Consider the following 12,731-nt stretch of genomic DNA (forward strand, 5'->3'; position numbering starts at 1 on the left):
ATCTGAAAAAAAAAAAAAAAAAAAAAAAAAAAGGATTTAACCTTCTATAACTGTTCTGGTCAAAAATGACCGATTTACACATTCCCTGTACCATAAATATGGCCTTTTTCATCAGATTGCCTTATCATATCCTTCACAAAAGGCATTTGAACACATTAAATTCATTGTGACTAATTACTTTGAATTTTGAGTGATTTATTCAACTTGGTCACACTTTTTTTGTTTACGGTCAAAAATGAACGCCATAGGAAATGAATGCAAAAGAGTATAATTTCTATCAAGGAGATGAAAGACATCTCCATACACGCACTCCTACAACTTTCCAGTGCTTGAGTGCCCATTCTACACATGAATCATACTTTCCACAAGAAAGCTAAGAGTAAATTATGGGAGCCCAGTGTTTTCTTGAACTAATGTACTTCTCCACCAATGTGAACCACACCTGCCAAACAAATCAATCTTGTGTAAATTATAGGAACCCATGTGAGCAAATATATTGCCTATACTTGTAAGTAAACTGACATGCAAATGTATTGTCAGCATTTGTTAGAAACAGAGTTATATATGTAATACTTTACTTTTTCATTCTACTTTCTTTTTACTTTTAATACTGCCTGCCTCCCTTCTTTAGCCTACAATGTTCCGTACTTTGCGTACATGATAAATGCAATCAGTGTGCAGGTTTTGTCCTGGGGTTTGAGGCCAGGTGGGGTGACTGCTTTCTCCTTTTGCTACATAATGCCAGAAGTGAAAGGGCTTGCTGTGATGCTAAAGGAAGTGTGCTTAAAGTAAGAGCTGTATGAGGGACCCTTAGGTCAGGTTGACCCCTGCCTGAGGGCCCCCATGGAAAGGCGATGCATTAGTGAGGCACCCTGTGTCTGTGATGAACAGTGGATGGAAGGATGTACGAGGGGCACCTGTGTGTGTGAAGTGCATGAGTGTGCTTCATGAAGTTTTACAAAGTGCCAGCACTATGGTTGAGTATGTGCCCTGACTACCATACCAACATCCATTGAGGCAACAAATCTTAAAAATATATACATAAAAAATATTATTATTACTATTGTTATAGTGTACATTTTTAATTTATGTTAAAATAAGAGCAGTTGAAGGGACACCAGGCAAGCCTGATGCTTTTTCTCTACGAAACTCCCCCTCTCTCGGTCTGAAGCTCTTTTCCTTTTCTTTGCATCTTCTGTCAAGGGTTTTTTCGCTGCTTCTTCGCCGGCTCTGCCATTATACACATGTTTGCAACAATCGCTAGCGTTTGGTTAGCCTGCCTCTGTGCTGTGGATGCAGGATATAAACTGATCCTGCTTCGGTCAGCGGGTAGGATACACTGAACTTGCAAGCGGGATATTCTTCCTACAGGCAGTAGGGGCGGGCGAGAGAGTCTTCATTCACCCAGTCATTATAGCCATATACCGACTTACGAAGATGAGTACCGGTAATTAACACGAAAACGTTGCCTGGTGTCCCTTTAAAACTGTACGGTCAAATTTGACCGCGAACAGTAAATTAAGGGGGCTAGCAACGAACAGTGTTTAAAAGGTTAAAAAGAAGCAAAAACGGGTAAAAAAGTTTCAATTCCATTAATGATGTTTGCTGTGATGGATGTGAAGAGCAGAAAACAAGCGCACTCACCATTTGCAGAAAGAGATTGGACGGGTCGTGATTAAACATCTGCTTGTCCTTCAGAGAGAGCCAGTGGGCTGAGCTTACAATGACCCGTTTCAGGTTCAGGATGGAGTGGAACAGCCTGCGAGCGACAGAGATAAATCTTCAGTCAGTTTGAACGCCTCGAACCAGCCTCTTAACTACTGCCGAAGGAGTGGAAACTGTGGATAGGCAATAGGGTGAGATAAATAGTCACAGGCGGGAATGCTAGTCTTGAGATGACACTTCAGGAAAAAATCAAGATGATTTAAGAATGATCACACATATTTTGTGAGTCATTCCCACCGGAGGCTCGCTGAAGCAGCAATTGATCAGAGTCACTTTAGTATTTTGCAACCATATTTTCAGTTTAGTGTCAAAACCCACAAAGGGTGGTTTAAAGTCAAAACAGAAAGTCATCATGAATAAATCACTACAGAAGACTTTCATAAGCTTTGCCAAATTCAAGTCTTCTGCTCTTGTTTGTGTACAGTATTTTGACATTGAGGTTTATAGTAAGAGGGGCACGCTCATGCCCACCTGGTGCCGTAGTCTACCACCACCCAGTCCTTAGCTGTGCCTGTGATGGCGTCGTGGTGCTGGAAGAGGGCGAGGTTGCGCCTGGCGCCTGTCAGAAGCTTATAGCTCTCCACGGCGGGGAAGTCGTTGGACTTGCCAACCTTCCTCATGTTGGCCAGAGCCAAGGAGTAGAGTATCTCAGCAGCCCTGCAGAGAGAGAGGGAAAGAAGGGAGAGGCAGAGAGAGAGAGAGAGAGAGAGAGAGAGGGGGGACCAGAGAAAAAGTAAAAAGAGGGAGAAAGAAATAGTGAAAGCCAGATGAGTAGAGACAGAGGCAGACATTGAAAGAGATGGAACAGAGAGAGTGGGTGAAGGAGAGAGGACACATAAAGAAAACAAACAGATAGCATTAGAGTTAGTGACAATATTCATATCTCAGGCACATAAAACTGTTGGGATATTCAGAGTATTACTATGAAAACATCAAACACCAACTACAACTGAAAACCAAACACAGAGCAAAACGACTCCCAAAGGACAAATCGTGTGCTTAAATGTCCACATGTAGAGGACACGGACACACACACACACACACACCGTGTGCTTAAATGTCCACACGTAGAGGACACGGACACACACACACACACACACACACACACACACACACACCCACACACACACACCGTGTGCTTAAATGTCCACACATAGAGGACACACACACACACACACACACACACACACACACACACACACACACACACACACACACACCATGTGCTTTAATGTCCACGCGTAGAGGACGCGGACACACACACAGACACAGACACACACACACACACACACACCTGACAATTGTCGTACATCATATTTGGGCTCTGCTTGGACTAAACTGATTAAGTCCTCATTAAGCACAGCTGTTATAACAAATTACAAAGCCGGCACATCTCCCCTACGAGCCTCACCAGTGTTCTGCGTCAACGCCGCCCTTGCCAAACTACCTAATCACTTCCGTGGATTTAGATCACCAGAGAGTGATGATGGGGCAGGAGAGGCCGTCACCAAACCTGAGTCATCGTGAGCTCAATGTGTTCAGGTGAGTCCGACTGAAAAGAGGGATTCCATTAAAAAAGAAAAAGAAAAGAAAACAAAAAAGGAGAGCAGTGCACACCTTTGTTATTATCTTGAGAGGACAGTGGTACTTCAATCCATTAGTGCTTTTCATTTGTAAAATGAACCTTTTTAATCCTTCTAATGGATCCTCGTTGTAGGGGTGTGTGTGTGAGGGAGGGAGGGGGGTGGTGTTCTTTGTGTGTGTGTTTTCAGTAACATGGCATGTAAGCCCATGACACAACTGACCCAGATGCATCATCTAACACAATTCAACAAAACGTTTAATGAAAACAAAGCGACAATAGCCTTGTGCACTGGCAAAACAAACAGACATAAACAGACATTACAGTTGAAAGGAAATGACCTTACGATGAGTAGCATCACTATCAGTCTCATAATGAGAGACACAAAGAGAGGGAGAAAGAAAAAGAGAGGGAGAAAGAAGAGGACAGAGAGAGGACTGGACAAAGAGAGAATAAAACAACAAGAAAGAGAATAGAGGGAGAGAGAAAATGAAAGAAAGAGCGAAAGAAGATGGAAAAGAATGAGAAAGAGCGAGAGAACAAACAATTGAGAAAGAGGGGGATGAAGATGAGAGAAAGAGATTGAGAGAGAAAGATGCTGAAAACGGGAGAAGAGTTCAAAAGGAATGAAAGAAGATGAGAGAAGCAGAAAGGGGGAGAGAGAGGCAGAGAGGGAGAAGCAGAGAGAGAGAGAGAGAGAGAGAGAGAGAGAGAGAAGAGAGAGAGGGAGAGAGAGAGAGAATGAGGGCCGAAGCGACCCCTGACTGTGCAGAGCCCTACTTGGGAGCTAAAAGCCGGGCGTCTCAAAGAAATGGCACAGTGCTCATTTAACCACTCTGCGCCAGCACTCATTTGATTTTATGACTGTATGCTGCTCAGTTCTTTCCCTGCCTACATTAAGGCATTTTATAACCCCCACCACCACCCCACCACCCACCACCACCAAATCAACTCACCTCAGTGTCTGTGTATGAGCACCTCAACCCCCCTCCACCCCACACACACTAGCAGTATGAGAGCAGCAGCACTACAACGCCCACAGACCTGCAGGGAGCTGTACTGTACGTTCAATTTGGCTTAGCGACAAGCACTCAGAGGAAGAGGTGTACAGAAAGAAGAGCAGGTATCAGGAGATAGAGAGACAGAGAGACAGAGAGAGAAAGAGAGAGAGAAAGAAAGAAATATGGAGAGAAATGTGGATGATTAAGAGTGAGAAAGACAGAATGAATGATTGAGAGAATGTAGGGGAAGTAGTGTGGGAGAGATGGAGAGAGAGAGAGAGAGAGAGAGAGAGAGAGAGAGAGAGAGAGAGAGAGAGAGAGAGATGTGTATATGTGAGTATGTGTATATCGTAACACCCCCAATTATCACCACTTTTGTTCAGAAATTCTAAAACAACGATGTTTTTTAACACTTCAAAATAACATTTACTAAATGAACCTTACATTTTCAGTAGCCATAGTTGTGTAGATTTGAACAAAATCTGGTTTGGTTCTTAACGGAGCATTTACTGCCTGAAATATCGATTTTGTTTACCGCCTCGGAGTTATAGTGCTGGCCTGAAGGGTAGCCTATTTACACCGTTTCAACGGCACATGGACGGTTAGACCAAAATTCTCGTCGTGAAATTAAAATTCCACTGGAGCTCCAAGCGGTTGTGTACACGAGCCTTACAACACTGTTTACAGCTCCTCGAGTCCACGGTAAAATGTCATTTTGGTACATAGCTAATTTAGATACACCTATATTATTAGCGTGGTTGCGTTTCTATAGGAGTCCGCCGTCTTGGTTTGTATAGAAATGGATATTAAGTGACACATACACGCAAGACGGCGGAAATACGGGACCGGTGGTAATAGGGGGAGTTCCGATATGTGTGTGTGTGTGTGTGTGTGTGCTTTAATGTTCTATTATTTTTATTATTCTCCATAGTCCATGTCAATTGTTATTATTATTACTATTAATTGCTAATTTTTTGATGTAGCTACTGCTTTGGCAACATTGTAACACTTACAGTCATGCCAATAAAGCTCATTGAATTAAAAAAAATTGAAATTGAATTGAGAGAGATAGAGAGGCAGAGAGGAAGTTGAGAGGGAGGACAGGGAAGCTCCTGTTGATTATGCTGCTTTTCAGCGAGGCAGATTCAGACTCTTGTCACGTTGCGACTCAGCTCTCTGCTGTTGTGTGTTGTGTGTGTGTGTGTGTGTGTGTGTGTGTGTGTGTGTGTGAGATATAAAGAGAGAGAAAGTAATACAGGGGAGGGCGAGTCTAGATTCACAGTCAGTAGGCCCTCGGCTCTCCACAGGGCACTGGTGATTAGGACTGCTCAGAGATGGTTCTTGTTTGATGGCTCACACATGCACGCACGCGCACACAACACGCACACAACCACAAAACACACACACACACACACACACACACACACACAACATACACACACACACAACATACACACACACACACACAACACACACCATACACACACACACACACACAACACACACAACATACACAACATACACACACACACACACAAACCTCTATTTGCTCTACTAAGAAGTGAGTGAAATGCAGGGCCACATTCTGACCACACACCCACACACACAGAGAGAGAGTTATGAATGCTTATAGCACTACCTGTGAGACACTCCAGTAGAGACCAGCAGACCTTTACCCTCAGCTAAAAAAACATTGCTGGAAAATCAATCCATGTATGAGAAAAGGACAATGAGCAGGGAAAAAAAAACAAGAGAGAGAAAAGTTTGCTCATTATCTGACCAAAGGTCCCTGGTCCAGCCAATGCAGCGGTTCAGAGAGAGAGAGAGAGAGAGAGAGCTCCCTCTACCCTCCTAGGTGCCTCCTCTAGGCATGCTAGGAAAAAACTGAAATCCCTCAACGTCTGTCGTTCTTGATGGGCTTTAGTCAATCAGTCATTCAGAAGAAATGAACAAAACCGGAGAATAACCCCATGTGTATGTGGTTTAGACGGAACCGGAGAATAACGCCACCTGCATGCGTATGCATTTTTGACGGGTTACACTACCTCTATGTATACAGGAGAATACAAGGGAATGGTTGGGGTATCCTAGGGGTGCCTGGAGTTGATACCACCGGGGAAAAAAGCGTCCAAGTCGCACCCCCACACACACACACAAATGCTTGCCTGGGAGAACAAATGTCTCTGCACCGAGAGACTAATTAGTCAGACAACTGTTATAAATAAAACAAAATGTCAACAAAAGCAATTAACTGAGAAAGAGGCTGATAAGGCCGCCAGCTTATCTCTTGCTCTCTGTGTTTGTGTTCGTGAGTGTGTGTGTGTGTGTGTTTGTCGGTTTATGTGTGCTTGTGTGCGCTTGTGTGAGTGTGTTCGCCAATTCAAATTGCAAAATCGGCGCTTGTTCTGGACTTTGTTCGCTACTCGGGAGAAAAGCTCTGACAGTGCTGACGGAGGGGAGGATAGTGGGCTCCCCACACACACACACACACATGCTCTTATTCCTCTCTCCACACACACACACTTATTCCTCTCTCCACAGACACACACACACACACACACAGACACACACACTTATTCCTCTCTCCACAGACACACACACACACAGAAATACACCCACACACACACAGTCAAACTGCAGCGTATGGCTGGTGTCAGTAATGGCTGCCATTCATCACATTGCTTTCCTGCACGGCTCTGAGCTGCTGAGGTGGGAGATCTACAGGGCCTCCATTTGGCACGGCCGAAAAGACGCCGCCCCCTCCACCCCTCCACACCGGACTGATACTCTTTCTCTCAGTCTCTCTCTCTCTCTCTCACTCTATCCTTTTAAACCTTTGAATGCTCCACTCCAGTCTGGAGGTCGTTTCACTTGGCCCGTTGTTAATTCCTTTGCTTGTCAAACCTACCGAAATAAACGCAAGTGCTTTCCCCTGTCAGACCTGCAGAGAGGACACAAACAAGTCTGAAAAGGGAGCCTTGGATTGAACCCTGTCTAGCTCCTTTCTCTTCTCTGTTAGCAGGAGTCTGTCGTTTCGCCTAGTTAGGTTCTGTAGGTGAGACAGAGCAGCCGCCACCCATCCAGGGAAAACTTCACGCTTGTGCTGGTGCCGACCGGCACCAGCCTTGAGGATGTGCGCTGTGCAGACACACTGAGGGCACAGTCGTGTTGCGCTTCTGCCACGGCTGTGGGGAGCAATCAGCTCAGCGCCTGAAGGGAAGCCCAGGAAACAGAGAGACCCACACAAACAGACACACACCCAAATACATAAACGCACAGGCAAACACACTCACAAACACACACACACACATACACACACACACACACACACACACACAGACACAGACCCACACAAACACACACACACTCAAATACACAAACAGACACACACACACAGGCAAACAAATTCACAAACACACACACAGACACAGATCCACACAAACACATACACACTCAAATACACAAACACACTGTCAAACACACTCACACTCACACACACTCCCTTCATGCTGCATCCTGTTCACAAACACGTCTTTCTTCCACTAAAAAAGAAGCAAATCGATCTTGGCACACAATATCTACTCTTCACGCCGCTGTGATGGTTTGGTTCCCCTCTCTGAGGGCCTCTAGCTGGTTCTGCCATGACATCTCTCAGACAGAAGATTTGTTCATATCAAACCCTCATATCCTTCAGAATAAGTACTCTAGCACTCCATTTAGGATGTCATTTTTACCACATACTTCTTGTTGTCGTGGTTCGCAGTGGCACTACATCAATCTTACATTCAGTGATCTGTGCCGAGGTCTGTCCCTTCACATTACTCATCACTTCTACTGATGGGTTTTAATTAAGCGATCGGGCAAGACGAGACAAGTCATAAAGCAAACACCTAGGAGAGCCCAGTGTCTCGCACGTCTGTGTAAACTCATTATGAAGAGCAGTGGGATAAATCTGAAGTCAGAAACTGAAACCTGCTGCCTCTCCCGACAACACACCCCTGCAACAAACACACGCACTCTCTCTCACATAAACATGCAGTCAACTGAGAATTCACACTCAAGGCCCAAGGTTTTCGATTGAAAATCCAGAATCAAGTAACTGGTATTCTGCTAAATTTATTTTTATATGAATTTCAAGTTATTTTATTTTTAATTTTTTATAAATGATGTATTATTTGGACGTCAGATGGACGTCAGACACAGACATCATCAAGTCTCAGTTGACAACATGTAGCTGTGCAGACTAGGTTAACACACTTTTTAATTTATGCATTCAGCAGACACTTTTGAAAAGTTTTAAACAGAAAATCTTACACAGAGCACTTTTACAAGGAGATAGAAGCTAAAGAAGTTGGAGATAAAGGAGATCTCTTTTTACTCCCCCAAGGCCCTACCTGAGGTGAGACTCTAGTATGCGGTCCAGACGCTTGTAGAAGGGCCGTGAGGTGAAGTAGCCACTCCAGTAGTGGTCGTCACGATCCGCGTAGGTGAAGAAGTCGCCGCTAACCGTTGGAAGCGTCAGGGAGCCCACGCCGTCGCCCGTCGCTTTCCGCAGAGCCTCAAAGTAGTCGGAGATGGTCCCAAACTGGGCCTGTGGGGGCAGACAGACAAGAACGGATGGATTATTGGAATGACTGGAAGGAAAATGGCAGCCCTTCAGTGGAATGAAAACGATGTTTTTCCCACTAAAATGGAGAGGGAAAAATCCCTTTCCACGATTCAGTAAATAAATGGGGTATGTTTTGTTTTTTGTTGGTTTGTTTGTTTTTTGCTCTGAAAAGTGTGACAAATTGAGAGATTAACTGACAGGGGAAAGGCAGGAGAAATGTTTTCAGTTAATTGAGGATAAATGAAACTCCAGAAGGAAAAGCTAAAATGACAACTGAATTTCACATGGCAGGCTTTCTTCTGCTGCGAGACGTGTTTGCAGCCAACAGTACACTGCCATGAAGTGCTTTTGTGTTGGCTTTACTTTTATCAGCTAAAACATTCTGCACAACTAAAATGAAACCTTTAAGTCTGGAAAGGCAACACACACTGAAAATGGATTTCTCTCACCCAGTGTCCATTTTTTAATGGGTTTCAAGTCTGAACATGAAATAATCTTGTCTCAAAGAAATTGAGGCAAACCCTGAGAAGTTAGACATAGTTAAACTTTTGTAGGCTTTTGTAGACTTCCTGTAGGATTATAAATTTAGCTGTACAACACATCAGTGTAATAAAATAATCTAAACAATCTGTCTTATTCACAATGTTTGGACGAATTTGCAAGACTTGAGAAGTGGTACGGTGATGTTGCCTTGAATGTGATCATCTACTGTAACAATTAAAAACACACAGACAAACTAACGTGAATTTCTTTTCTGGCATGGTGTGGGTCTTGTGAGTGACCCTTAACCTCTGAGTGAGTCATCTTCTATGCACATAATACCCCTGACAGGGTTTTCTTTGGCTGGTCCCAAAAATAGCCAGGCATATGGTCTCATGTGGCCCCATCAAAAGCCTAACCTCAAGTTTGTTAGGAAGTTGTGGTCAGGCTTGGAAATTAGTGTCCATGCTAACGGCCAAACAAATACAGTGAATACCAGCACGGAACTGTCATTAAAAAAGTCTGGTAGAAAACTCCACAGAAGGTTAATTAAAGATGTTGAAAGTTGAAACACATGAGCTCAATTAAGTTAATTAAATAATGAATGCAGTGCTTCCATATTTCCTGACAAAATATGTAATGTTGCTTGACAGCTGATTTTTAGGGCAGCCATCCTGTATTCATACCTCATTAATCAACACACGTATGCTTTATTTGTGTTCTAATTTAGTTCTGAATGACAAGTCACACAGATGTATGGAACAGTGTGACAGACCTTGACATGAAGTTCAGGGTGAGAGTTCATGTAGTCAAAGAGCTTCTGGTAGTTCTGGTACTGCTGGTCCCACTCCAGTGCCTCTGTATAACGGAAGTCATCCCCCAAAGGAGCCAGAACCACCTTGGACCGGAATAGCTTGGACTTCTTTCGATACTGATCCAGCAACATTCGGGCTCTACAACAGACACAGAAGGCCATTTTACTTTCAGTTTAAAGTCACTTAATTACACTCTCTCACTCTTTACATTAATAGCCCATGTATGGGGGGAAACTGCATATTGAAAAATACCAATAACTCTCCAGTTCAGCAATATAGTAGAAGACTCTAAAATTCTTTCTTTCTCATGATGCATATTTAATGTGCTTCAAATCTACAGAGGGAGGCCAAATCTATACGACCACAGAATCATTTTGACAGTTACACAAGCATTTTACAGCATTCTGCAACAGGACAAGACGTAGCGGAATATAACGTTTCATGACCCAGATGTCAAACAACACAAACAAAAGCCTAAACAAACTAAAGTGCCAGTGGGACTGTAAGGGTACACGGTGGATTGTCCCTTCAGCCTTAAGTGCCTTGTTGCCGTCACACGATACAATTTATTGTGACTTTATCTGATCACCTCAGGGCCCAACACTAGACATCGCAGAGCAGAACTGCAGCTTTGTGACACGATTTTTATCATGAGCTTTGATGGTAGAAAAGTTGAAAAAAAGAAAAGATAGATAGATAGATAGAAGATGAAAAAAGAAAGAAAAGTCTAGCAATTTTCCCGTTTAAATCATTCAAACATATTCTTCTTGTGCTGTTTTTCCCTTCATCAGGTTTTTCTTTTTATAACTGCTTGTGATGACGATGAGTCATTATTATCTCTTTCAAAGCGCTTTGTTACGGAAACAACAGCACAGGGAAGATGTGGGCAGTTATCAGATGAAAATGATACAAAGAGACAGTTCATCCTCACCTTCCACCCCCCACCCCCCACCATCTTAAAGTGCTGAATCCTCTTTCTCTATAAAGAACTCTAAATAATATCTCCCATCAGCGTGAGCTCTCTCTCTTGAATTGTTACCTCCCTGCACAAACAATCCCATAAGTGGGAGCAAGTCATTATGTCTGCAATATACAATACAGTACACAGGCAATAAACAGACTCCACTCCGGGTAGGCTCTGGAGCAGAAAGAATCGATGAAAAGGCAAGTTTTCATCAAAATACCCTCCATAGAGGAAGATTGAGATGGTGAGGGGCAGAGAGATAAAGAAAAAAAGTGAGACCGTGGAAAGCAAGAGAGACAGAGACACAGACATAGAGATAAAGAGGCCCAGAGTACCTCATGTTTTTTACCTGGTGTATTGAGAATGGATGCACATACATTTGCATGGGTACCTGAGCATGCGAGCATATGTGTGTATGTGTATGTGTGTGTGTGTGTGTGTGTGTGTGTGTGTGTGTGTGTGTGTGTGGGTGGGTGGTCGGACACGTGTTTGCTTTCCTCCTATATACTGCATACATTACACTATATACTTCTGATCTTTACCCTACACACAGCATACAAGTATGCCCCTGTATATATATATATATATATATATATATATATGGGTATGTATAATGTATTTCTTTGTATATACACACATGCATATGTACATATATACACCTACACCATACTATACACACATTAACAGTATGTATATCATCTGACATGATCACCTGTCCTGGACGTTGTGGTCAGTGATGGCCTGGGGAGGGACTCTCCAGGGGCAGCTGACACGGCCACCCGGGAGCCTCTTGAAGTCGAACTGGCAGCAGGTCTTAGGGTCGGGGCCGCAGGTGTGGGGCACATCATAGCTGTAAAAGGGCATCATGTGGCACAGGATATCGGTGCTGGCATCGTGGTCTACAAACAGACGGAGAGCCAGACGGTCATTCAGTGACGCTTGCTAGCATTGGAAGCAGAAAAAGGATAAGTGTAGTCCAATCGATTCTGGCAAAATGTTAAGACTTAGGAGTTGGGAATTGGGACTTATGAGTCGGGAGTTAGGAGTCAGGATGATGGATAGGTAATAGCGTGTACCTACAGTGAATGATTTAAATTAAATCTCAATTTGGTGGCCGCTAGTTCATTGGCTAAAAAAAAAAAAAAGTGCCAACATAATGTTCCCAATTAACTTTTGAAATGACCGGGAACCTAGCGAAGTTAATTTGCAAGGTTAATTTTGACTCATTTGCACAAACCAGGAGAGCAGATCGGATAAAGAGACTTTCTTTTAGCGCCTGAAGGTCAGCCAGAAGAGAGACGGAGGGGGATAAAATAAGATAAAAAGAGAAGTGGGGAAAAAAAAGTCACTCAAACCCGAGTGAAAGCGGTCCAATTTGATTGACGACAAATCATTTCAACTCAAGGTCACCTTCTATGCTCTTGCAAATGAATATCGACACATGCAAGATGTGGCGTCGCCGACACTGGCTGGCCAACAAACCAGAGAGAGAGAGAGAGAGAGAGAGAGAGAGAGAGCACACAGAATAGCAGTGGCAGCCACCTGAGTTACTGTT

At 43.6% G+C, this 12,731-nt stretch overlaps 1 protein-coding gene across 1 annotated transcript in view; it reads right to left on the bottom strand.

Moving 5' to 3' along the window:
• man2a1 (mannosidase, alpha, class 2A, member 1) overlaps window positions 1-12,731 on the bottom strand; it is a 50,473-nt gene that overhangs the window by 17,761 nt on the left and 19,981 nt on the right. Inside the window, exons 7-11 of the mRNA XM_048258885.1 lie at window positions 11,889-12,075; window positions 10,173-10,350; window positions 8,703-8,899; window positions 2,197-2,382; window positions 1,645-1,759 (exon numbers count right to left, since the gene is read on the bottom strand). Of these exons, the coding sequence (XP_048114842.1) occupies window positions 1,645-1,759; window positions 2,197-2,382; window positions 8,703-8,899; window positions 10,173-10,350; window positions 11,889-12,075 (863 nt within the window). The remainder of the gene's footprint in view (window positions 1-1,644; window positions 1,760-2,196; window positions 2,383-8,702; window positions 8,900-10,172; window positions 10,351-11,888; window positions 12,076-12,731) is intronic.

The sequence above is a fragment of the Alosa alosa genome, chromosome 12 (genome assembly GCF_017589495.1).
Source record: "Alosa alosa isolate M-15738 ecotype Scorff River chromosome 12, AALO_Geno_1.1, whole genome shotgun sequence".
NCBI classification, from domain to species: domain Eukaryota; kingdom Metazoa; phylum Chordata; class Actinopteri; order Clupeiformes; family Clupeidae; genus Alosa; species Alosa alosa.